Source organism: Pelecanus crispus, chromosome 8, assembly GCF_030463565.1.
Source record: "Pelecanus crispus isolate bPelCri1 chromosome 8, bPelCri1.pri, whole genome shotgun sequence".
Lineage (NCBI taxonomy): Eukaryota > Metazoa > Chordata > Aves > Pelecaniformes > Pelecanidae > Pelecanus > Pelecanus crispus.
In genome coordinates, this window is record NC_134650.1 from 17167438 (window position 1) to 17195437 (window position 28000).

Sequence of the window (28000 nt, forward strand, 5' to 3'; positions counted from 1 at the left end):
CAGATGAGGTAACTGTTAGGTGGTGTGAAGTCTTGTCTTTCTCCTGAGAGCTGGGCTGCTTAGCTCTGGGGGAAAATGACTTTCTCCCCTGAGAAAAGCTTTGCCTGCTGGGGCTCCACGCTGGCCTCGGGTGCACTGAAGTACAAATGCCATTTTAGCTCCCACAATAATAGATGCTGTTACTGTACAGAAAAGGGGTGATTCTTCCTGTTGTCAGTTAACTGTAGTAATTTCATCAAATACCAAATACTTATATTCCTTATGCCAGTTATGACAATATATATTTAATTTATTAAATATGATTCTGCTTGAGAGTGCCCAGCCCGTTGGCAAGACGTGCTTTGCACAAACATTTGAAAGACAGTTTTTTCTTGCAGAAAGCAATTATTCTGGGGAGGAATAGGAGAGTCTGCTGAATGTGCTATACCTCAGGAAACTTTCACCTTCATCAGCCGCCTGCTTAATTTACAGTGCTTTGTGCTGCAGAAACATGCATCTTAGGTTATCAAGTTGTTTCCTGACACATTTAGCAACGTTTCTCACTCTTTGAAGTGAACTTAACATTGCTGACAATGTAGGTGCTTCAGTCAGGCTGACTTGGAGATGTAGTGCGAACGTGTCTGTGCCGTAGGAGCGGGGCTGGCGGGGGGTTGCCCCTGACAGCAGGGTCTTGGCTCTGTTCCTTGTATTGGTTCCATTTGGCTTTCCAGCTCTTTTTCCTGAAGTAAGGGAGAAAAGGAGGGGGGCATCTGGTCCTTCTCTCTTATCATCTCTAGTTAATGTCCAGCCAATGCCATTACGAGATATCGCCTTCCTTGTATAATTTTAGTAAATATGAGCAACGCGGCAACTGCTCCTAATACTGTCCATCATTTAAAGTCACTAACATAATTTTGTGCGATTACTTTATATAGGGTTCTATACTTTGTATTGGTGTACCATGAATATCAGCTTCAATCAGTAAACGTCAAAATCTGAATTGCCGATTAAACGTTTTACAGTTTCTGTTATGATGCCATCAGTTATGTAGAAACAACTTCTCTCCTTTCACTTTTTCCTTCCCTAGCTTCCTGCATTAATACTTGAATGCTACTACATCTTCCAAACAGTTGCTTTAAAAAGAACAGTTATCTTAAAGCTTCCCTTCTTTCTGCAATCTAATGTGCCGAGGATTGCACAGTGAGTTTTTGACTTGTGTATATATTTTCTATTTGAGTCCTGGTCCTTATGGCCAGAGCTGTAGAACAAAGACATAAGTGACTTTATTGATAGGAATATATGTGACTAACTGCAGTTATTACAGATCATTTGTGTGTATTTCCTGCATGAATAGCAGGTAGCCTAACTTAGAGAAGTACAAAACAGTTATATCAAAACCTCTTGATTATGAAGATTACTAGCTGTTTAAAGCTATTGAAACTTGATTTTGCTTATAAAAGCCTCTACACATAGGAAGATGCCTTCATAAATGTAATTTATCAATGAAGATACGCTGTTTAGGTATATGAAATTCTCAGTGTGATATGCTGAAAATGCATGGGGTTGAACAATCAACACAGGTTTTTGCTACACATGTGCTAACCTTAGGAGTGAGATTCTCCTGATGGGAAGAGCTTAAGAATTCCATTGCAGGTACAATAAGCTTTGGGATCTGTATTTACCACCTCTGGGATTCAGATCTTTTCTAAAGTTTTTACATTGAAGCGGATAACATAGGAGTGTGGGATGGCAACAAACAAGTTGTGATCATCCACACGACAAAGTTAATGGGAAAATGGCTTTAGACCTCTTAAAATAATCAGTTTTGGAGATTATGTGTATCTATCTAAATGTGTGGGGGCAAATTTATTTAAAGATATAAATATTTATATAAAAATATATATAAATTTGTCTCTTATATGTTGTTAGGTAATAATACTATAGTACAGTTAGCTGAAAGGTTACTTAACAGCTCTTCAAGATGTATTTTTGTAATGTATATTTACACAGTGACTGCTCATGTGTCAAAATCCTTAAATTTCAGTTATGTCTGTCGTGTTTGTTCCCTGCTTCCTGTCATGCACCTTGGTGGAACGTAGAGGCCAGGGTTGCACACACACATGGGCTTTATGAACCCACAAAACTCCATAGGTCCTTTGCAGGAGGAGGAAGAAGGAGAAGTATGTAAAGCACATCACAAAAATCCTTCAGTAACTGATAAGCAGCCTGCTTTTCTTCTTTGATTGTGTCTTTTATTTATGTATATTAATGCTAGGAGTGATTGCAGGCAGTCCTTTACACCCCCACCCCACCCTGCCCCCCCCACCCCCCGTGATGGATTTTGGTCTTTTCGGCTAACAGCAACTTGAGTATCTCTTTCCCAAATGTGTTACTGTGATTAAGAAGAACAGAACTCTTAGCTGTCTTGTGGCTGGGCTTGAGATAGTCTGTTCTGTCGCCCCATTGCCGTGTTCTACCATGACCACACATGGCAATTCACAGTGGTAAGCTTGTGCCTTACTCAACCTCTGTCTGGCTGTGAAGCTGTCCTTAACAAGGAGAATAAAGGAATTCCTCACATCTGTGTCTGACCTGCATACTCAGCTTTTGTGGACGTCTTCCTGAAGATGGTTGTGGAACTGTGGCATCATTACCAGCTGCAAGTGTAGCACCATTTTTGAATGTTGATTCTACTACAGATTTTAAGCCTTAGGGACTTAAAGTGTAGCAGTAATTGAGGAATGGTTTCCTAAAAGTTCCTGGGCTGATGAAAAAAGATATGACTCTGTTAAAAAGAAAAAATGGAAATAATAAGTCTATGCTGTCTGCTCTATAATCTGAGGGGAAAAAAGGGAATATAAGTGATAAGAGGGTAAAAAAGGCCCTTGCAGAATGAGGTGCCATGTGGCATGGAAGCCCAAAGCTATCCCAAATCAGAATGGCCTCCAGAAGGAGAGTTATCGAGTTTTTTCCTTCACTCTAAGTAGTAAGATAAGATAAATGACAGGAGAAATTAATGGGGGGGACAAGGAAAAGGGTTTTTTGTTCTTGTCTGCTTGCCTTTTTTTAAAAATGCCTTACGAATACTGTATTCAGTATCTGTATGAGTATTTGCCATGCATTAATATATGCAGTATGAACATGCATATGAACAGATATTTGAAGAAAAACTAATATTAACTTTTACTATTGAAATTGTAATATATCAGCTTTTAGACTTTGGTTTCTTTCTAGCATTTGTATCTGGTTTATGTTTCTTTGGGTATGTTACACAATTACATTATTGCTGTCAATAGAAGTAAGTATCTATTACATAGGGTTTCTGTCAATGCACAACTAGATAAAAATCTTATTCATAGAAGCTTTATCATATTACTATATGAAGAGCAGATGCAAATTGTATGAACTTCTGTTTACATTATGGATTTAACTTTTGAAAATAGCACTGTAATAGAATACTGATGTTACCATACATCACAGTATGTTTTATAATACTGTAGGGTATTGCAAGTCCCATTCAGAAGTGATGGAAATTTAGAATCATTTCAAGAGATGGGGAGTTTCAAAATATGACTGTTATCTGCAGACACATGAATGGGTCTGGCAAGAAGCTCAGGTTTATAAAACCTGTAAAGCTTAGTCTGTTGTTTTAAATGGTACAATAATACATTGAACTTACTTGACCGAGATATTAGTATTCAACAGTATGAATCGACCCCATTATTTCTAACTTAAGAGTATATAGTAACAAATAAATTGCATTTATCATGCTCTTTATAGCCTAACTGCATATGTTCAATTCTCTTTGGTAGTTTCACAACCATTCTTTCAACTGTGGCACTGCAGATAGTTACCCCTTAGATAGTTACCTTCATTTCCTAAGGCAACAAAGCTTAATAGTATCTCTCCCTGTTCCTCTTCAGTAATTTTTCAACTCGCTTCTCACCAAATTTTACAAAAGGTTGGTGTCTTAAGGTATTCCTATGTGTTTTGGGGAGTCGGGGTGGAAAGCTAGGCAGAGAGAAGCAACTCTACTAGAGCTGTACTACTGTAGAGGGAAAGGCTGTAGTGGGAGTTTAATGTCTAGTAGATGTCAAAAATCAATTTGACAGAAAGATCAAGAATGCCCCAACCACAAGAAAAGTTTTAATCAAATTTGGCAGCTTATTAGGAAATCGAACCACAGGACAGATTAGCAAGAGGTTCTATGGCTCACAGACATCTATGTTTTTCAATTAACGTGTGCTTATGGACAAATCTTCCTCAAGAGCCAACTTCCCACCAAAATAATGCAGTGTTTAACAACTTGATACCTTCTGTTTCCTCTAAGCTACAAACAGAGGTGTAGTAATTAGACATTTTACCTTGTCTTCAGGGATTTGTGCTGCATTATTTCATGAAGGTAACAATGTGATTAGCTTTCCTGGCAAAAGAATTAATGGGTTTTTTCATTTCTTTCCATGTATTCTGCAAAAACGTACCTAAATTTCTCTGAAATACCATATGTAGTTTACACAGAAGGCAAAATCTTTTTCCCTTCATCTCATCACCTCACACATCCAACATTTTTATAATACAGTAATATTTCCATATGATACAGTGAGTGCAGATTTTGAATTTATAAGCTGCTGCTTTTAACTTCTTAATGTTGAAGCAGAGCCAGAGTATGTGAAAATTAAATGCACACAATAGGCACAGTGTCACATTCCTGTCTGAGGTGTGTCAAACCTCAGCCTCTCTACTTGTTTCCAACACATTGCAGAGAAATAATTAGAAACTAGTTTTGCTCAATCATTTCCCTTGAATGTTTAGGATATTCACTGTAGTATTTCATAAGAATAGCATAATCAGCATTATTCCTTTCATCAATACTAGAATTATTTCCTCAGAAATGCAAGTCCACAATGAAAATATTCAATGCATATTGAATTTCCTCTAGCATAAAAGACAGTAGATGGGGCTTACTGTGGAGTAGCTTAAACTGTCATATGATAACTTGGTCATTTAGTCTTATCATCAATTTATCCAGTGCTAAAAATATAATAAAAAATAAGCATAACAGTAACTTGCCTATCTCCAGGTATTTATTTTATTTTAAACTTTTTGAAGGTAAGAAAGTAGTTCATGTTATTTGCTGGTACCATGCAGTGAAAGTTTTTTTCCAGTTTCTATGGGTACCTTTGGTTGATTGCTGCTCCCAAATATAATTTATATGTGATGGCCAGAATTTTTTCATTTTCTTGATTTTCTTTTTTTTTTTGTTTTTCTCTTTTGGAATTTGATGTGTGACTCTAGAAGATCACCTAATGGTATAAACCTTAGTGTAATTCATATAAAGTGAAGGGTTCTTGATTCCAAAAATGAAGATGTAACTAATGAGAAGGCCAGTGTATATTTGCTCTGCTACTGTTTCTTTAAGAATGATGGAAATAAGGATGCACCATTTTATGTAGTTTTGCTGCGTTTTAACATTTGTAGCTAGCATGCAGCAGATCTCTCTTCGCCTCACAGACTTTGGCAGTATCACAGAGGTCATATTTTCCTATGTATAAATTATTCATGAACAATTTCTCCAATGCACTAGGTAAACTTGCAGAGATCAGTATGTGTGTTTCACTTCTTCCCCTCATCCCTACAACTGGTTATATTCTAATAGGCAATGCAAAAAAAAAACCAACCCCCAAACCTGTCTTCATCTGTGTGCATTTGATGGAAAGGATTGATATAAAGCTGAGAGGACAGTTCACAAAAGCAAAGAATAAATAAGTATGAATGGTTTGGTTGTTTGGGTTTTGGGGTTTTTTTTGTGTTGACTTGATACCATTAGTTTAGTTGACCAAAAATATGTTGTTACAGTGGGCTGAGGTGTATTGTACACATTAAGGATCAGGTTTCAGAGTTGAAATTAATCTGTCTGATGAGCTAGGCAGGAAATTCTGTCCCTACAGCACCAGTGCAGAAAGAAATGAGAAGAAAAGGACAGGAGAGCTTACAGTTTCCAACCTATATTCCAGCTTAGCCCATCTCTACAAATGGAATAATTCCCTTTCAGTCCTGCTGTTCCTGATGCTTCCTGTTACATCCATCGTCTGGTTTTGGAAAGATCTACAACAATACAGGAAGAACTTTAGCTTGGAAGTAGCCTTCATACGGTTCTTGTTACATGCCTCTAATAGATTCCTGTACTGGAACAATTTCCCTGGTAAAAAAAAAAAAAAAAAAAAAAAAAAAAAAATCAGACCACCACCATTATTTTAAGAGATATTACAGACACATGTTGTAATTCCAGAAATCAACTTATTATAGTCCCCTTTCTCATTGGTCTTATATAGCCAAAAATACTATTTCTGTGAAAATTCTTCCGGTAAAATACGTAGCTGATGCACTCGCATTTTGCAGCATCTGAGAATGCAGCTTGAGGCCTTTCAGTGTTTGGCTGCTGTGTGTATCAGTGCTCTGGCAGAACGGACTGCTTCCGATCCAGTGGTGTGCAGTTGCTCTCATTTGCCCAGCGTCTGTTCACCTGATGAGTTACAAGCTGATGCTGTGGAGAGATTTTTGGAATGAGTTCACCACATAGCTGCTCACAATGCCTTGAATATGATACAAAGGGACAAGTTCGTACCAGTGGAGAGATTCTGTGGCTCTGCGCAGCAGCAGTCATATGTAAAGATGGACAGTTACAGTGCAATTACTTGGCTGTTTGGTTTTTTTCATTACATTCATTGCTGATCTTTGATCCCTGTGTCCTCTTTCCCAGGTCGTCCCATCCCACCTACATCCTCGTCTAGCCTTCTCCCATCTGCTCAGCTGCCCAGTTCTCATAATCCTCCACCAGTTAGCTGCCAGATGCCATTGCTAGACAGCAATACGTCCCATCAAATCATGGACACCAATCCTGATGAGGAGTTCTCTCCTAATTCATACCTGCTAAGAGCGTGTTCAGGGCCACAGCAAGCTTCCAGCAGTGGTAAGAAAATTGCAAACATACGGAGTTTGTTTGTGACATGTTTGTGCTGGTTTTATGCATTTTTTTGCAAATGTGTTCTTACATCACCACAAAATTGAGAACATATATGGAACGAGGCAAACAAAAATCTTACTGCTTTGTTTCAAGGAAACTTTTTTGGAAATACCATACATCATCTATGTTTTTCCTTCATTTTACTATAGAGAGCTTTTTCATTTTAGGAGTGTTATAAGTAGTGTAAACAATATTATTAAAGTCTTGTCATCAGAGGGATTTATTTTTTCAAGGAGGTTTCCTGCTCCTTGATGCATCTTGTCAAAGCAAGGTGTACACACAATGATTCTTTGTTCTGCATAGGCTAGTCCAATATCTCATGTAGGTGATGAGGTTCTGTATCTAAAAATGTGTGTTGCTTCTGCCATTCTATGTCTGTTCTTGTTTCAGAATCTGTCTGATTCTATACTCCCAATGTCACATTTAACTAATATACTGCTATTTTGCAGTAAATTAATTCTTGTCTTTCAGGCCATTGTTTTAAAACATTTGCAACTCTGCTATCAGTCATACAGTCTGTAGTGGTTAGGGTTTTCTTTCTTTTCTTTTTTTTTTTTTAATTAACAGATGCTGACTTTTCATTTTGACAGCCAAAAATTGAGAAATGAAGATGCAATCCCTTTTTAGAAATACAGGTAAAACAAAAAAAGGCTATTGTAGCTCCTTATTTTTTGCCTTATTTTTTGAACATAGATACCTATTGTGCAGTTCCTGTCTATTTAACTAAACGCTATAAATTTATATCTTACATGCAGTTTCTGGTCTGCTCAAGGTCTGTCTTTGCTGTAACAATACATATCTGAACAGTATCAGAGATAGTATGTGATGTGGAACTGTTGGCCTTTGTGGGTGCATACGCTACACTTGAACGATGCCCTTTAAACAGTGGCTGGTGGTGCGTGGTGAGAGGGCGAGGCAATGAGTAGAAGTTGAAACACAAGATTCAGAGTCAATATAAGGTAAAACTTCTTCCGTAAGCATTGGATTGGAACAGGTTGCCCAGAGAGCCTGTGCAGTCTTTGTCCTTAGAGGTTTTCAAGAACAAGTTGGTTAAAATCCTGAGCTACTTGGTCTGACCTCAGAGCTGCCCTTGGTTGGCAGGAGGCTGGACTAGGGACCTCCTGGGGTTCATTCCATCCTGAGTTATCCTTTAACTTTATGATCTGTTCAGATACATTAAAATATAATTACACAAAGAAATAATAACTCAGAGATTGAGTATGCTTTGTTGGTACTTGAGGTCTGCGGGTGGAAAATATGATAGCAGTTTGAAGATTTTTTTAAGAGGTTCAGGAGGATCTGGGGAGCTGCAGACCTCAAAATCTGTAATGGGCAACTCAATACAAACCATAGAAATGGCAAAAAAAGAGTGGATATGATCTCTCTTTGATGAGTCAGTATAGCTTCTGTGAAACGTAGTCCTGCCTCTAGAAACATTTAAGAGTTTTTTGAAGGGGTCAGCCATTTCTGAATAAGGGTGATCTAGTTGATGAAGGGTCTTTGTATTTTCAAAAGAGTCTCAGCAAAAATCTGTCACTAAGTGCTTTTCAGGAAACTAAACTAATAAAGGGTAAGGGGGAAGATTCCTGCATGGTTAGTAGTTATTTGAAAGATTGTAAGCAGAAGGTGGATCTCCCCAGTGAATTTTCATGGGACATGAAGATACTTGGAGAAGACAGCGAGCTGTGGGGTAAGAAAGGTAACTGACAAGATCATACTGTCAAGAATCACAAAAGGACCTTGTGAGACCAAGTAACAGAGCAATAAAATGGCAGAGGAAATTCAGGGCAGAGAAGCATAAAGTGGTATTAATAGAAAAAGCAGCTCTGGTTCACCAGGTAGTGATGGAGCATTACCAGTCAGGAGTGAGTTGTTGGGAGCATGCAAGCTTCATCTCAGAGCTCAGGAACAGGTGAATGTTGACCGCTGAAGAAGGGAATAAAGAACAAAACAGAGAACATTGTCTAAAGGATATGGTAGATCAAACAGTTTTGTAAAGGTTTAAAAGGGAATGGGAGAAGTAAATGGGAGAGAGATGCAATGAAGATTGCTAAGTAGAAGAAAATCAAGGTCAGGGAATGTGAACCAAAAAAAGAGACTTGGAGGATACTTGAATACTTGATACTTGGTATTTATAGCCACTCTTGGAGACTGAGTGAGCCAGCATGGCTTTTCTTATGAAGCTAAGTGAAGGAAGTTGCAGTAGAACAACTTCTGAAAATTTGATGTAAGAGCTCTTTGTGTTTCATTTTAAATAATAGTCATTGTTTCTTTATATCCTTAAAAGCTTTGTGTTTCACACTTGTTACTATGGACTGACCCAAGGAACCTTTTTGGCATACTCAGATATGATTTGATTTGTTTATGAATGGCTGATTTGTTCATTCTACATTTTAACATTTTTTTCCCCAAATATTCCATTTCCTTCTTTAATAAATAGTCATATAATATAAAAAGACTTTTCATTTTCAGGGTGTAAGAAATAGCTTTTTTTTAACCATAGACACATACATAATTGTTTGATCACCACTGAGAGTATTCTATATCATGAGCTCTTCTTGACTTAGTACATCCTCTGGAAACTAATAAGCATTTGCTAGCAATTTCATTTTTTTTGTGTAGTTCTCACAATGTTTCCTTTAGAGAGTTTGTAACATAATACTACAGATAGTGACATACAGCTTAAATTGGAAAAGTTCACCTTTTTTTGTGGCTCATCCTTATCCTTGAAAGATTTTCAGAGTAGCTTTTACTGTCTACATGATATGGAAAGGTAGACCATGCTTTGATGGGTTTTTTTTAATTTTTTTTTTTAAATCTATTTAAGTTCCTATGGAAACTTAGCAACATAGATCCAGACATTTGGGAGAGAGTAAATAAATATTTTGTTTAAATTTGGGGTTGGGTTAAAAAGGAAGATTTGAAGATACTTAGATTTAAGGCTTAGATTCCAGATGATCTTTGATCATTAATAAATATTTGCTAGCACTTTCTAGGTTCTTCTTTAAACATTTCTATCACAGTATTCAAAGTACATGCTGAAGATTAAATATTTGCAGAATTCTCATACTTCTCGTGAACATTTTAAAATAAGTGTCCTCTTGTTTGTCTGATTGTACACTTATGCTTGCTTCAACCTCTACAATTACAGGATAGCTCCTCAACAAGTTTAAGATGAGTCTTCTTGGATATGAGGTGATAGTCATCCACATGTACTGCCCTCTGCCCTTCACAATAGCCATTCTTGATATATCTGGAAAACTCATTTGCCTAAAAAAATTACCTAATCAAATCTTCCATCAAATGAGCAATCTATTGTTGATATTATGAAGGCCTTTAATCTACAATAAATCTTTGTTAGAACTCATCAGAGCTTCCAATTTGAGAGAAATGTGATTATAGCACTCTTAAAATGGCATTACATCATCGGGGTGATTGGTTTATCATTTGGAGAAGCGACATCAATCATAACTAGCATAACCACACGGTAAATGAATTCAACCTTTCTACTGCAGAACAATGACACAATAATTGCTCAAAATCAGACTTAAAATGAAATCAGAAAATGCACTTCCTTTAAATATGATGTTAACCTAATGGAATATATTATTAAAAATCATGTTTGAGGAAATTCTATGTAATTAAAAATATGTGAAAATGTATTCCTTTTTTTCTCTCATTAGAACCTGATTTCAGTTGCAGAATCATTTTCTATGCAACAGATATTATGTTTAATTGAACTCCCATCACTGACATTCCTCTGCTTGTATTTCTTAATATAATATGCAGCACAATTATATGTGATGAAGGACAAGAGGTTTTTGAAATCTGGTGCACCTGCTGATAGTATTTTGAAAAACACAAATATTATGGAAAGAAATGAGACTTTTTATCCATGAAAAGTTAGTGGATTATTTTTTCTCCCTTTTAAAAGAAGGTCAGTTCCTGTCACACCATTTACTAGGATGGTTTCTTACAGCTAACAGTAAGAATAGGTTTATTTCTTCTTCCTGTATACATTGTATGTATTTTCTTTCTGCTAATATAAGATGACGCATCTTGTTGGAATGCCATTTTAATGGCTTCAATCATAGTACAATATAACAGGCTGGTTTTCAATCTTACATAGAAAAAAAAGATAAGGGCTTTTTTTGTCAGCACCTTTGCCTTTACTTTTTTATATAGGATTTACTCCTGTTAAAACAAATTTTGGAATCCAAACAGAAAAACTGTTTGTTTTTCAACCTCAGTAAAACAGCTAGGATATACCTACTTGCACAATAGTTTTTGATATAATGGATCCATAAGTGGATACATTAATCATCTTCATCCATTCTGACAATGAGAAAGTAGATGCAGAATGATTCGGAGTATTTTGATTTTGGGAAAATTCTAGACTGTGCATTAGATATTGTCATGATTCCCAAGAAGTTACTGAAGTTTAACTGGAAGGGGGATCATGCCCAGTTTTTCAGTGTTAACATGTCCTTTTGGCTCAGAGGATAATACAAAACAGTTGGCTCATGTAACAATATTTGTCCACAGAGTAGTTTGGACGTTGCTTAGAAGACAGTGTTTGCTTTGATTTTTTTCACAAGCAGTTATTGGCATCAAGGAGAGGGGAATGGAAAAATAGGTTGGCTTGAATGAAATAATTGTTGTTGTTTAGTGTTGTTTGTGAGTTAGACTTGAAATAAAGAATAAGACTCCTTATGCTTATGATCCTAGTTTGTGGTAATTTATTATGTAAAATATAGATATTCATTATATTCAGTATAAATATCTAGAAGAATCTTCTGTGTTCAACAGATATTACCTCTTGCAGCTTAATCCCGTATGTAAAAATCTTTTTTTCTGAAGTAAGCCAGAACTTTCATTAATGCACTATAGCTGGAGGTCATCTTTGAGACCTCTGCTGGGAGTGCTTGGAAGTGTATGTTTTGTAACCCTCTACAGTATGGCATCAAATAAACAGATATTTCCAGTTCCTAGTGTATAATGCAAACCCATACAGAAGATAGTAATCTTTAAGAAATAAATTAATCCTATAGAAAAATAATTACATCTCTTTCAGATGATCAAGTATCACCACCTACTGAATGGACAAAGTGGTTTCTGCATCTGCCAACTTACATGATAGAAAATAACAACAACAAAAATCTAGAATCCATAGCTCATTTTTTTTTCTCATAAAGGATTTACTTTGGCTTACTTAAGAGACTAAATAAAAGAGTTTGCATATCTCAGTAGGTAGCACCTTCATCTTATTCCCAGAAAGACATGGGTTTAAACTGTAGATAAGAAACCTAGGCATGCATAGCTGTCCCAGCATGATATCCAGTTGCTGGGTTGCTGGAGTAGCTATTCCACAATTAACCAGGCTCAATACTGAGCATTAAACATTCTGACAGGAATCTCATGGACTTCAACAAAGGGAAATGCAAAGTCCTGCACCTGGGGAGGAGTAACCCCCTGTACCAGCACATGCTGGGGCTGACCAGCTGGGAAGCAGCTATGCAGAAGTGCACCTGGGGATCTTGGGGGACAAGAGATTGACCACGAGCCAGCAATGTGCCCTGGAGCAAAGAAGGCCTGCAGCACCCTGGGCTGCATTAGGCAAGCATTGCCATCAGCGTCAAGGGAGGTGATGCTTCTCCTCTGCTCAGCACTGGTGAGACACGTTTGGAGTGCTGGGTCCAGTGCTGGGCTCCCCAGTACAAGAGACATGGACTTACTGGAGCATGTCCAGTGAAGGGCCACTAAAGCAATCAAGGGACTGGAGCATCTAATAGACCAGGAGCAGCTGAGAGGGATGGGACCGTTCAGTCTGGAGAAGAAAAGGCTCAGGGGGATCTTATCCCAGTAGGGAAGACTAACAACAAGGGAGACAGGCTCTTCTCGGTGGTGTTCACTGACAGAACAAGAGGCGATGGGCTTAAACTGAAATACAGAAAATTCAGTTTAAATGTAAGAAGAAACTTTTTTTTACCATGAAGGGAGATCAAGTATTAGAACAGTTTGCCCAGAGAGGTTACAAAGTCTGCATCCTCGGAAATGCTCAAAAACATCCACCGTAACAATTTCAGCAGTTAGTACCTTTTAGAGGTGTGGAAGACCTTCAGGTTCTTTATATGGCACAAGGCTGGCCAGAACTTAGTGAGTAGCTTTGTGGTAGCGGAAGACCTTCAGGTTCTTTATATGGCACAAGGCTGGCCAGAACTTAGTGAGTAGCTTTGTGGTAGCTCCTTGTGCAGCCCCAACAGGAGGTACAGATCACTCTGTTCCACACTCCACACTCTCAAAGGTTTTGTAGTTTCCCAGTGTTGACTATTAAAATGGTGAGATTTAATTCTGCTCAGATTTAAGGCAACTTTCTCATGGTGACTCAAAGTCCATGGGCATTCTTTCTTGATCCACACAGTATAGCATCATCAAACGTGTTTTGCTCATATACTGTCTTTGCAGGTGGTAGATGTCTTGCCCACACGCTTGAACAGAAAATAAGCATAGGATGCTTGATCAATATTTATTTTTAATTTTGCAGAAAGTTTTTGGTTTGGTTTGGTTTTTTGCATTTGGAATACCATAAGCAATTTTTTTCTGATGACATTTTACAACAATGCAAAGAAAGAATTGCAGATTATCATTTTAATTTCTATTTCCAAATTAAAAGGAAATTATATATGTTTGTTTCTGGGTCCATTGTTATTGTTGTTGTTATTGTTATTATCATTATTATTGTTATTGAGAATTTCAATGCTATAGGCTTTTGTTCTACCTTGGCACCCTTGGCACCCATGGCAAGGGTGCCAATGCACTGCCCCAGAAGTAGAAGAAAGCAATGCCAATTTGAAGAATTCAATCCTTAATGCTTAATGTAGCTGAAGAGCATAAACCACCCTGTATTTCTCAAAGGCTTCTCTTCAGCAGGTGACAATCTTCAATAAATATTCCTCTGTTACAGTAGGGAAGATTCAATAGAAACTAAAACCTGTTGGTTTCTAGTGTTTATGCTGTGAAGACTGGCTCCTAGCTTTGAGGTTTTAAGCAACAGTCTCTTTCTATGCATATTGCTTTAAACAGTGTATATATTTAGCAGCAAGGTCTTTAAATGGATTGTTTTTTCCAGTTTGTTTTTAGTACTTAGATTCTCTAAATCCTTAATGGCCAGTCACATTCTAATTCTGTGGCATCTCTTGAGTACTAGGTCTAACTTCAGAGCTTTGGATTGGAATGAGAAATGGAGGGAACAGCATGAACTATGTTTTCCCAATGAAACTGAAGGGTGTACTTTTTCTTAAGTATTTGCTCCATGTTGCTGCAACTATTACTGGTATTATTGCTGCTGCTAATCTGTGTAGCTTATGTTGACAATGCCAGCAGATGTCTGAATTTAAGCCAGAAGACGTGATTCTAGATATTAAGATATTGCAGAAACATTCTATTTATTAATTTATGAATTCATAATCATAACAGACAAACAAATCTCAAACAGAAGGTTCTATGGTAATAAAAATGATAATGCATTACAAAAAAATATAGAATTGAGAACAGGTTCTAATTCTGTTGTTTGTGTATTTTTCTTCAGCTCACCATGGTTTTGAGAGCTGCAGAGATTTTTCTTAGCTGCTTTTACACCATTTTAGTGTAAGGCTTGTAAATGTGTTAAACTGGCAGCCTCTGTAGTAAGAAAAGCAGCACAGCAAAGCAACTGTGCTACTAACTTTCCAAGGTTCCTTTTCTCCAGCATGTTACTCTGCTGTTTTCTGACGTCTACCATAATGGTTGGGAAACAACTTAGTTACTATGACCAGTCAGACCTTTTTTTTTCTCATTACTGATCCTTATTTTGTCTCCTAGCAGCTGGTTTGAGATCACCAATAAATGTCATGCATTTGAAAACTACTAGATAGTGTTGCTCCATGCTGTTGTGCCAAGAAAATGGGTGCCTAGAACTTGGTTCCTTGCTTGAAAACTGAAAGGCCCTGGGGATATTACAATTATAAGCAGAAAAACTCTTTTTTTTTTTTTTTTTTTTCCCCCTTTCATATACTGAGTCCAGACACTGTTTATGTGTTTTTCCTTTGTGTGTAGAAAAGCCTAAAATTGTTCTTGCTGATGCTCTCTGCTGTAAGTTGTGCTGTATGGGAAAGAATTTCTCAGGCTTTCTAATAATTTTGTCTTTTGATACAGAGTTTTGAATCTTCTGAACTACACCTCCTTTTTCATTGGCAATGACATAGTCCTAACAACTTCGGTAGTCAATTCTGCAGCTGTTTATATGGAAAGGCAACATTTAGAAAACATTTCATGTTTTTAACTGTCACCAACACAACTTGGTAGCTGATCCGAAGTGAAGAGTCAAGCACATGTAAACCATATGCGCTTTACAGATTATAAAATCGAGATCCTAAAATTTAGGATATAATTTTTTCAGAATTCCTCGCAATGTTTGTGCACAGGATGTTCTGCCAGGTGTGTGTTTGTTTGGTTTTGTAATAACAAAAACTTTAATCGTTTCATTCTTTCTCCCTACAAATCCAAATAAGTGCTGTTACAAACACTTAAAGGCAAGGAGACACTTTTCGTCTGAGTCAGTATCTTGTCTTATGGATTTCCTGATTTTGGTATGACAAAGCCATACACTTCTGCTTTATTTAAAGGATAAATTGTCAATTTATCTAGTGCTTAATTATTATTCCTGGTTATAGAATGACTTCAATAGATTTACAGTTATATAATTCCTATTTCTAATATGCTTATAAATATTAGCATCTTATCAGGCAAATCTGTACATATAGGTCATCTATTGATCGTGTTAACATCTTTAGAAACTGAGTTTATCTTCATATAGTGCATGATTAAATCAATATAAATGAGGACTTATTTTCCTTTAAAAGATGTTCAATCTTATTCTAAAAACTACAAGAGATGGAGAACTCACCACATTGCTGGAGAAACTGCTCCATGGTTATTGGTTCCGCGCCCTCCCCCCACCCCCCCACCCCCGCTTGACAGTTCTCCCATGCATGTCTTTTATATTCCTTCAGCATAAATAGAAAGAAATCTGAAGTCTGTCATTTTACTCTGAATATTTGTCCCTTTCTGTTTCCCTGTAACAGCCCTGTTGCCCTCTGGGAGTAGGTACACTGAAAGGGTTTGTACATATAGCTTTATTGACTAAACCCTCCACTGAAAATACAGCTCACCCAAGCAAAATATGCTCTCCTGTTATTTCCTTATCCTGTTCCTCAAGTGGATTAAGCCATGTTGTAAAGAGGACTCCTTTGCTTGCATCACTGCATCTTCCGCTGAGCTTTGCTGATGCATGCTTTTGTAGACCATGATTTTGTCTGTCTTAAAATTTCAACTTTAGCAGCAACCTTGTGCAGCCACTGTTACAATGGAAATGTAATAAAAGCATGTGGTTCCGCCATTAAACAGATGCTTTATTTTGATGCAGATTTACAAATGCTTCCTGTAGAGGGAGCATGATAGAGGTGCACACCATGGGGTTCATGTTGGGAGCCAAGTAAATGTTTAGAGGCTTTGATGTTGTGGGATGCATTCAGAGCTGAGCCTGGCATTTCCGCTTGGTTCTGTCTGTGGTGATGCTCTTTACTTGCATCATGTCTGTCCTGATATTGCCTGTGGACAGCTGGCTTATGTGACTCTAAAGATTCAGGAACTGAAGGAGTTTGAGTCTAAGTCTTGAACTGACCGGTTCCTTTGTTGTTTGTAATTCCTATGTTGTTTGTAATAACTACATGCTAAAACTACAGATAAGGAGTTATTTTTCTCATGTAAGCTAATCAACCAAACAATATTGCCTCCTTTCTTACATAACAAATATATGTAATTTATTTTTCTGCCAGATTCTTACACAGAAAAGCTGAGGTCTTTGAATGTTTGTAAAAGTTAATTACTGACCTGAGTAAATGCTTACTTTTTCAGATATCTTGACATCAAGGCATAGAGGGAATCCTGTTCCATTTTGTCAGCTCCCCAAATGTTACCACAGCTCAATCTGTGGCGTTCACACATGAATGAAATTGCATCTCTCACTGTTCTGTTTCTTTGGATTCTGTGTTTTCTTCCAGGCTGTAGCAATGCTGCACTTGGTCCCAGTTCCCTAGGTTGCTTTTATTGCAGTGACCTTTTCCATCTACATAGGGTGCTATTTGTCATTCAGCTCTCCTTCAGTCCCTGCCTCATCCCACCAAGATATTGCCTTACATGCCGCTCCTTTACAATAGTGCTGTTCCATTTAATGCATTTGTGTTGGATATCATAGGGCTGTAACAGTGTGATTTCCAGTAATTGAGCTTTTCACTCCTTTTATTCAGGTCAGGTCTAACGATTTGTGAAATAAATAAATAAATGCATACATACGAGCAGAAACATAATGGCATCTTTATGATTATAGTGATAGCTGGTACTTGTCTTGCATATATGGGATCTGAAAAAAACCTAGCAAATCAAACGGAAAGAGAATTGGCAACTTAGTATGGAAGTTGTAGTGTTTTGAGAAGACTCCTTGTCCTTGATGCTCTGTTAATTTAGGAGCAATAACTAGACCACTGTAGAAAATGAGAATGACCTATTATAAATGATAAAAAGCAATGTGTGGGTATAGAAGCCTATATATACCAAAACTCTAAAAGCTAGAGACTCTTACTCTGCTGCTAGATCTTTCAAAATCTGCCAGAGAGGGACTGGCTTACTGTGAACTACCATGGCCCAAAACCTCCATTTGTAACAACACCAGAAAAGTTCAGTATTGTCTCAGAACTCCCTAAGAAAAAGATTTGTGACCTTGTTATTTTGAAGCATCCTTCTTGGTCTTGAATCTCCAAACGTGGGGGACAGTTGTTACTATATTATAAAATGGGAAGTCCCAACTGCTAATTCACGTGATCTGGGGAGAACTCAGGAATCTGGACTTTAGTATTGCATGCTGGATTAATTAAATCTGTAATGTATAGGCCATTGTAATTATTTTGGGGTTTACAATCACTTCTACTGGAATCAGTGGGAATTTTGCATACCAAACACCAGGATAAATCCTCAGTTAGTACACACTATAATGAAGTGTGAAATGTTCTGCTTAAAAAAACACAGTGTTTGAGCATGTTTGTTGATATTCGTTCCCACAAACAGGTGGATAATTGTTTCACTTGACACAAATCTGTCAATTATAGGGACCAGCAAACATGGAAAGGTCTAAATTCTTTGTAAGTTTGTGAGCTCCAGGTTTCTGAAAACATAATTTACAATGTCAAGAGAAGGGAGTTTGGGGAGTTAGAGCTGAAGTGGTAAATGATGGCTTTGAATTATTCTGTCAAGTGTTGAGAATAAGGACTGGGACTGGGATGGTTTGGGAGTGCATATAAATACTAGTGACCCTGTGATACAAGTTTCATCGACTCCTGGCACCTTCAAAGCAAAAGGGAGTACCATGGAGGCAAAAAAGGGAAAAAAAAAAAAAAAAAAAACCAAACAGCAATTGGTAAGGCTTATGTGGAATGAAAGAAGAAATTTGGACTTTTTCAATTTGCAGATTTGGTTAGGAAGAACAATATTAATTACTTCAGTCTAAAGCATAATGTGGTTTGGTTTTTTTTCCATTTTAAGTTTCAACCTTTTTGTTTAACTGTTTTTTAGTGTGGGTAAAAAAAAAAAAAAAAAAAAAGAGATGCAAAATACTCAAAATGAAAGGTGAAAATATTTGCTTAAAAATCTTCCAAATGAAATGGTTCGACATTTCAAAAATGAAATAATTATTGCTTTAATTAGATGTTTCTGCATTTTCCAAACCTTTTCTCCCTTCCTCCCCTATCTTTTTCAGCTAAAAACATAGTAAAATTTAATTAGATATTAATAAATAGCTCGTCTACTTGTGGTGTGAAGCAGGCACTAGGCAGAAACCAGTTAAACAATAGCTATTTATTCTAAAAATCCATGAACTTAGTAGGCATGGTAAGGCCAGTCAATTATACTTGCGAGTGCTCTATGCAGCTAGAGAAGAGGACACAGAGAAAACCAGACTGCCTTGAAGAAAAGGAGGAATTTCGAAGACTCCGAGTTTCCGATTTGAGACTGACTTGAAAGCATGATGAGATTATGGAGACAGATGTGTATGAACAGACTGAGAACTGGCAGTTCTAGTAATGCAGAAAGGCTACTGAGGGACTGTACTCACAAAACTCATCTGAGGAAAAGACTCAAGAGACTGGCTAGAACCCAAACTGTTAAAAGTGTACTGTCAGCAACTAAAGCCCAGTCCATCTACACAGGTAGCACGGCCATTTCTTCCAAATCACTTACAGGAAAAAGTTATATAATACAAATCACTAGAAATCATCATCTAGAAGTATATAGATGGCCACATAACTTACTACTTCACTTGTATTTCCAGCCACACACCACTTCTTGTAAATATCTTTCTTTTTCTTTCTTTCCTTTTTTATTGTTGACAGCTGGAAAGATTCCACATTCTTCATTCTTCAGTTCCTCTGAGATCATGCCAGAAACACAAATGCATTAGAGACTCTTGTTTCATTTTCTTTTTTTGGAACAATTTCCATTAATATCCTGCTGTCACAAAGCAACTGGCACTGTTTCACAGCTCTTTATCATGGCAGTTCTATTCTGAGGAGCTACAGCAATTGCTCATTGAGACCCAGAACCCCAACAGCGCAGCTGACTCTTCTGGGTAATATGGAAGTTAAACTGTTCAGTCAAGTTTAGTTCAGATGATAGCAACTTCTTAATATTTAACATTTAAATTTCTTTGAGGAAATTAGTACTGGTGGATCCTGCTGGATCAGCAGCCTTTGCATTCAATGGCTTCTTCAAAGGATAGAATAGGTTGTTTTATAGAATATTATTTTCTTTATAGGATAGGGAAATACAATTCAAATCTCCAAATTCCTAAGGGGTCTGCAGGCCCAAATTCAGTTTCTGGATAGCTGGTTTGATGTTTGTTCACTCTAGGTGGTTGGGTTTTGTTTGGTTTGGGCAGGGGACAGGGACAGACGCATGTGGGATTGGTTGCTTTTTCTTTTTTTTTTTTTAGCTTGATGTTTTAATATATACATTAAATACTTTGATATCTTTCTGGGAATCTTAATTTTGAACTGTTTTTAATAACCAATCAGTTAGGTTCATTTGACTAAAAAAAAAGTACATTGCAGTTGGTTCTTTTAAGGAATTAATGCTCTAGCATGCTGACATATTAAAAGGATCTACAGAAATATCACCATTAGTTTTCAGTCTGTGCAAAAATTCTGAAGTTTAATTATTTCTAGTTCCCAGGTGGTTTTACGAGAAAGCATCTAAAAAGTTTGAGAAAAGCATAGAGAAATTGTATCATTTCAGATTTTGGTTTAAGCATAGTGTTATCAAAGAACAGAAAAATAAAATTTAAAAAAAAACAAACAGAAAAGAAAAAAGGGTGCTTTCCTCTCTATAGTTTTTCTAACCCCACCATGTGTTTCCCAACACCAAAACTCTCTGTATCTCCCCCCATTAGCCTTCACTTTGACCTACTGTTAGACTTGTATTCCTTTTTTCAGATAAAAGTTTTTATTTTCCCACTGCAAGCAAACACAGAGCAAATGTCATAGATGGGAAGCAGTCAGTAATTCCCAAAGCAACCCAACGATGAGGCCAGGTTTCTGGGCTCGCCGGGCCACCGTGTTCCTATAGAAATTGCCAAGTTCTGTATGAAAGTACATACATATTTTCATGAGATTTGATGCTTTCTCCACCTTCAATTTGCATTTCGAAATCTGTTGAAGATATGAGACGTTGTTAATTTAATAGTATAATAACAATATGTGAACATTGCTAAATATTCCCATGAGTAAAATTCACAGCAATGGAGAATGTTTAGAGCAGACATACAGCAAATTGCTCAAACATGGTACAACCTGTGGCACAGACCTGCCTGCTCTAACAGGCTTCATAAAATAAAAGATAACGTATTTTCTTACTGCTCTCCCAGCTGCTTTTTGTTAATCTGTGTTATTAGATGATGGTTAAAGGCTCTCTAATGATTCCTTGTTTGTACCCTGTTCATCAAAATCTGGGTAACAAAACTGTTCTCCTGCTTTTATTTGTTCTCAAATCTTGTTTGAGCCACAAACTCAATGCCTACTACTACTTTTAGCACTTTTTCATGTGGCAATCTCTGTTTCACAACTACAAAACATAAACCAACAAAAGAATGTGCTCTACAGCTGAATTTTCATTGCTAAGCAATTTGAAGTAAGGATATTAAAACCACTTACGCTTTACAAGTGATGCATATCAGAATATGATCAGGTTTTTTGCTGTCTTGATGTAAGCCTTAGGAGTTTTTGCAGAAATTTTTATGCCATGGTTCTTTAGCTGAAAGTGTTAAAAGCTTACTTGCAGGATTTCAAAAAATAATAGATAATCAAACTTAAAATAGTAGTGATTTATTGGCTGGTCGACTGCAAACATTATATATGTAGTCAAGACACAGAGGCAGTACTGTGAAGAGGTTTTTTAATTCAGAATCAAACTTCAGATTCCTGCATTTCCATTTATCTCTGTTGAATCCTTTTCATGAGACATTTGAAATTTGATATTTATGAACATTAAATTACCAGGAAGAAAAAGAAAGTTGAATCTTCACAAAGATTAGACAAGCAAAAGAAACAGAATGCTGTTGCTTTTAATGATAATAAAGTTAGGTTGCTTTTTTGAGTACTGGAAGAGCTCCAAAAAAGCAATTGGCACTTACTTTGGGAGTACTTAAATATCAGTGGCTCAGAGCATTATATAGCTCTACTATGTCATTATAGAGAATTGTTATGCCTCACATAGGCATTATTGGGCTAATCAATTCATCAGCAATTTGCATAGAATTAAAACTGCGTAGTAAAGATTTCAGGAAAAAAAATTGCCTATCAACTTATAAACATAACACACATCGGATTAAAAAAAAAATAAAAATTGTGTAATGAAGCAAATTAAAATAGCAGTCTATTTCTAATTGAACTCAGAATATTCAAATTTCTTCCGCAAAAGTAATGGAATACACAAGTGAAATTTACTCATGTCATTTGGATGGCCAATGCTCAAATATTACATTACCCCACGTGTCATACTGAAGTGTACATTTTGTGTCCTCTGGAGATCTTAATGGAATATTCTGACAGCTGTCAGTAAGGCCAATATGATTGTCCAATGGAAAAATGATCATTACGCAGAATAGTGTCATTAACACCTATGCTTACATGCTTCACTGCTTCAGAAAATTAATCCAATAGACATGATACGTATGCAGGGGATGAGCTAGCAAATAAATAGGTACGCATAAATATTGTCTTTATTTCATAAATCTTAAAAATCTTACAGCCCTTACTTTTAATGGTGATTATTACCTTAAATTGTTTATCTGTAATGTGACAGAACATTTTGAAAGAATTTGACAGAATTTTTCCATAGCAAACAAAAAATTTTAAGTGTCCCGCAAAATGGTTATTGTGTTACATTGTTCTCACTGTTGAATTTGCCCATTAAGAATATGTTTGAGGACTCTGAAGATGAGTTTATTCTCACATATAATGGACTTTATAGCACTGATCTTGTATGTGGCCATTAGTTTAGGAAAAAAACCTATTTATTTTGAATACTTACTTTTTTTTTCATAGGGAAAATAATTCAATCTCTGTTTTTAAACCACTATTTATAACCTCATTGTTAAACTATTTCAAGGCTATTATAGTATTTTGCTATTAGTAACATTTCAGCAGATATTATTTAATAGATAATTATGTTGCTAGATGTGTTTGATTATTGCCCATATCCAGCCTGGAGACCTATGTAGTTTATAGGTGATTTTCATATCGAACATGCATATATACAGGCACATAACCCCTGTGAGTCACCCTCTCCTCTCTGTATATATGTACTTAAGTGGTGTTACCTGGAGTGGGAGGCACACACTCTACTGCTCAGTTTACTTGTCCTGTATTTTGTCAATGCTCAGCAGATGGTGGGGACTGTATGTCTAAGTTAATGCAAACAACAATTGCGTGAAAAAATACTATGTCCAGAAAAATAAAATCACATAAACTTAAAAAAAAAAATCAATTAATACAAGCCAAGAAATGATGGAAAGGTGGGTGATGACTGAGACATTAGTGATGGCAGGACTTCGAGGCATTCTTAAAAATTATGTTCTGTGCCAGATTTCTCAGGACCTCCAACTGTCATTTAATCACTCAAATCAACTTTTAGTGTTTCAGAGGGTCAGAGAAGACAGAGTTATAGTTAATTTTGAAAATGTGCTCATTGTTCAGGTTACCAAAAGAGGCTTTACTCTTAAAAAAACCTTACTCCACAATATTGAATAAGCTGAGATTTGCAATTTTCAGATTTGTGTCTGAAATAATCTTCGGACAAGTTCTGCTTTAATTTTATGTTGTTCTTTATTGAGGGGAATAAGGATTCACGTAAACTAGTTTCCAGATTTTTTTCATGCCAGAAATGGTGTGACATCTTATACATGTTTTCTTTCCGTTGTCTGATGCTGACTAGGAATTATATCTTACACGAATAGGTAATATAACCTTGAAATTCATTAGGCTGGTAGCTGGGACATGTACAGATGGTGGGTTTGGCAAGCCAGTGTTTTTGGTAAATGTCTTCTCTGTTTGAAGTCAGTGATTTGATCGTTGATTTATCACTGGTTTATTGTAATTTAAATGAAAACTTAATTAAGCAAGCTTTGATGAAAATTCCATATGATGAATGTAAACACTGGTAAATGATAATTACTCTCAGAATTCCTGAAGTATTGAAAATGCTTAGAAAGTTGTCTACTACCTGTCTGGCTGTTTTGTTTTAGCAGTTCCTTTCCGACTCCTCCACTGTGTTTCTCAGAGTGTACTTTTGTGTAATAGTGTTCTGTCTTATGAGATTATAGAATGGCTTAATTACAAACAGCCTCTTCAAAACCTGGGAATGAACATCAAATTTTAACAATTATATATGTTAGTTCTTAGAAATTTCTGCTGTTGTCATTTATCAAGTGCTTGAGCTTATTCAGTGTCAGTAAACATAGAATCAGGGCTGTAAATTTGGGGGTTTTGATGTTTACATTTAATGATGGGAAGGAGAGCTAGAGGCTTAAGGAAAGAGAGCCAAAGACCTTGAGTTTATTAAAGAGGAAGGTTGAGCAGAAATAAGGAAATTTTGTTTAGGGCAATATGGAGCTGAATTAGAAAAGGTGTAGAGTGCATTTGTAATGCATTTGAAGTTACCTCTGAGGATCAATCAGGGAGTGAAATCCTTACAAAGAGCGAGTACCACTTAGTGGTAGTTACATTTATAGCTAGCATTGACTGAACCTGTATCAACTGTAAAAATTATCTTTATATATGTTGATGTACCTATACACACATGTCCCTGCTCACATGTGTTATAAATACATAATGTGCAGTATACTTAAACATACTATACATTTCTATTAGTATGTGTATGAAAAAAATGAAGGTGGAGAAATTGGTTAGTTGTTGGTTTGGTTTTTTTTTTTTAAATTAGGAAGAGTCTGGGTGTTTGAGAAATTCTTCTGGACAAAAGCAAGGAAAAGGGCATTATCTGTAATTAGAAATAATAATGTATAATTGGTTCATTTGCCATATTTCTACAGTTCTGATTTAGTTGAACAATGTGATCATTATGCCACCAGCTTTCAATGGAGGTGTCACAATGAAAAATAATTGCAATATTCCACAATATTAACTGTACCCTAATTGCAAAAGTTTTGAAATATAATTACCATGAAAGCTAATGCGACAGGGAACATTAAGCATAATTAGTGTATTTTAAAAAAGGGAAAAATTGTTAGAAGCTTGTTATTGTCTCGTAAGGTAGCTTCAAATTAGCTGGATGCAGAGCACTTTCATCTAGGTTTTCTATAATTTTCGTTATTAGCACAGACTGCAATAAATTTATTTGACATAGCCCACACCTGCTAACCCTGCAGGAAAGAATTTCTAATGTGCATGGGTCCCAGGTTTCTCTCAGAATCTGTCACAATTTCCTGGGAGATAGCAGTGGGTAAGATTTAGGGTTGGTTGGGGTTTTTTTGTTGTTGTTGTTGTTATTGTTATTTTAAATGGTCAGTCATGCTGCACTGCTCAAATTGCACTGTGTTTTAAGAAATTTCTGCAAAAAGATACACAAAAATACTATTATGAAGCATTTCAAACAAAGCATTCATTACACATCATAACCATGTTCTGAAAAAATACATAGTATATTAATTATCTATTTTCTTTGCAGAACTACATGCTTTCACATAAAGCATGAAAGTTCACCCATATGATTAGCATTTATTTTTTTGAAGTAAAGAAAAACAATATATCCCACCACACGTATACTAGAAATGTTCCTGTGCCCATACAGCAGGGGATAGGATCCAAGCCATAAGAAGCAGTGCTGATTTTCTATAAGATAAAATTTTCAGTAAGAATCATCTAAGAAATTTTCCTGTGGCTTTTTGGTAATATTTTGCAGGTAGAAACTAATGTTTTTCTGATTTTGCTGGGTTTCAAAATTATTGAAACGTGTTTTGGAATAAGCTAGATAGAAGCAAAAATATATGGAGGAACACCATTAAGTTTAAGTGTTGTTAGCGGACACAGCTTTAAGAAACACTTCTACTGCTTGGTCTTAAATTACTGTTTATCACTGAGGCTACTTTTTATCGTCTATATATGCTGTTATTGCAGATGTGCAATAGATTTCTTTTTGGAAGGAAACTAGGTCATACATTAGATAAAATCTTGGATTAGCTAGTGCAACTCATTTTCCCCTAGAATCATGTCAGGAAAAAAAAAAGGCATCTGATGCTAATTTTTGGAAGTGTAATTTATGAAAAAGTTTTGTTTTCAGTTTAACTCCTGTGATTTTATAATCTATCCGGTGTCTGTCTCTCAACAGCAAATGCTCTAACATTGCTGCTAAGACAATTTAACATCTTGCGGAAACTTGTAGGAAAGGTTCTTGGTTTTCTCCCTCAAAAGTAATTCTAATTTAATTCAAGCCCAGGACAGAGCTTGTTTCTGCAGAGGTAATGGAAAGTTTAAAACTGAGGAAAGACATTAAGGTATGGAAATCCAAATGATGTTTACATTGTGCATTGTGGAAGTCAGCCATCTGAAAGCAAGTAGGAAGAACAGGAACCTGTTCTGTGTTTCAAAAGGTAAACGGATTCATTTATTCAGCCTAAGCCCATTTTCAATAAATTTCTATTCTACAAGGGGTGAGGTGAGTTTTTTAAGTTCTGTTAAACTGTGGACATGGAAATACCTTTATATAATCTTTCGTGGGTAGTTCACTTATGTTTTGAAGTGCTACAGTAATTTGAAACATCTGCAGATATTTCTGAACAGCCATTTGGTGTATATGTTCTGTAGGTTATCAAGTCTTCCTAGAATACTTCCAGTTAGGAAACAGCATTGCAGAGCTATTGAATGGGGGGGGGGCAGGATCAGAACAAGATGCGGGAGGGTGTGATGCAACACTCCAAACCGATGGCCAGCCCACAGAAAAATTAAGTTAGATAATATTAGGGATCATACTGTGTTCTCACTTATGTCCATTACACTTGCATAAAGAGAAGACATCACAGTCTGTTCAGTATTTTGTTTAAAGAAATTTAGCCACCCTAATTTTTAATTTATAGTAAAAGACAGCAAAAAACATTGTACCTGAGCTACAGAAGAGCGTGCTTACATTATCTAAAATGAAGAACATGAGCTCTAATGTGAAGGGCTGGAATACCTTTACTCCTTTGTTTTATTGGCTATATAGCCGGTTTCTTTTATTAGTATGACCCTTACACTTCTTCCCTCAGCATGCAGAAACACAAACCCAACTCAGAGGGTAGGTCTGCGTAGTTCCTTGCCGTCCTGCTCCACCCATGCTCCTACCTGAGCAGGAGCTGTGGTGCCACCGCATGAAGGTGCGTTCAGGTTAATCAGTGATGCTGACAAGCCTCTCTAGGTGCTGACAAGCAGCATGCCTCAGATCCAGGCTTTTCGAAAAGGCCTTCATTTCCAAGCGTCTCAGTAATGATGCCTATATGGAGAGCCTTTTCTTTTGATTACTCACCAGTGCTGAGACTTACGGGAAAAACATTGCCTTCATTTGGCAGCGCAGGTCAGCTCTGGTCTTGGCTCAAACTGAGCTGATTGCTATGAGCAGCCATAGCTGAACATACAGGGCTGAACTGCCCTGCCCATTTGGAAAAGGAGCTGACTGATGTCATTTCTACAGAAGACTGACACCTTTTTCTTGAAATGCATTAATGTTTCTAAGTGCCTCGTTTTCATAAAAGGGATACACAGCTTCATGGTATTATATCTGTAAGTGCAGCCTGTGTGTGTGTCTCCTGTTAAAGGGCAGTACAACATTGGCCAAAAAACATGTTTGGTAAAGTTAAGAGAGTCTTTATAATGACCTAAAGAGAGTGCTGTAGCCAGCTGTGAAAGCCTTAATATATAAAGTTATAAAATTATATAAAGTATTTCAGTCTTACTTTAGTGTCTTACAAAAACACACATAATTATCCAACTCGTGTACTACTAACATAGGTACTTTACAGATGCCATAGATTTTAATTATCAATATCCTGTTATTAAATAGGGACTCATCTACCCAGTGAAATAATCTCTAATATTAATTCAGAATTAAAATATGACCCTTTTTAGCAAACTAAACTACTCAGGAATTAGTAAAACCATAGAACACTCTGTGTGCATACACACACGTGTCTGAATACACCATTGTGCCAGAAAGTTTTTGTCCGCTTACACAAATGCCTTAAGTCAATGGACTTAATGAATAGATGTTCTTCAGTTATAAAACCACTGGCAACACGTTTATCCTTCCAAATGTGTTAAATGCATTTACTATGAAGTTTATTAGAATATTTTTTTCTTCTTTCCCCTC

The 28000-nt window shown here is 36.5% G+C and overlaps 1 protein-coding gene across 7 annotated transcripts in view; it reads left to right on the plus strand.

Moving 5' to 3' along the window:
* TENM2 (teneurin transmembrane protein 2) overlaps nt 1–28000 on the plus strand; it is a 554942-nt gene that overhangs the window by 306282 nt on the left and 220660 nt on the right. For 3 of the 7 annotated variants that reach the window (XM_075715623.1, XM_075715624.1, XM_075715626.1), the window contains one exon: nt 6740–6949. The exons of the other annotated variants lie outside the window; for them this stretch is intronic. In XM_075715623.1, the coding sequence (XP_075571738.1) occupies nt 6740–6949 (210 nt within the window). The remainder of the gene's footprint in view (nt 1–6739; nt 6950–28000) is intronic. 7 annotated transcript variants of the gene reach the window in all.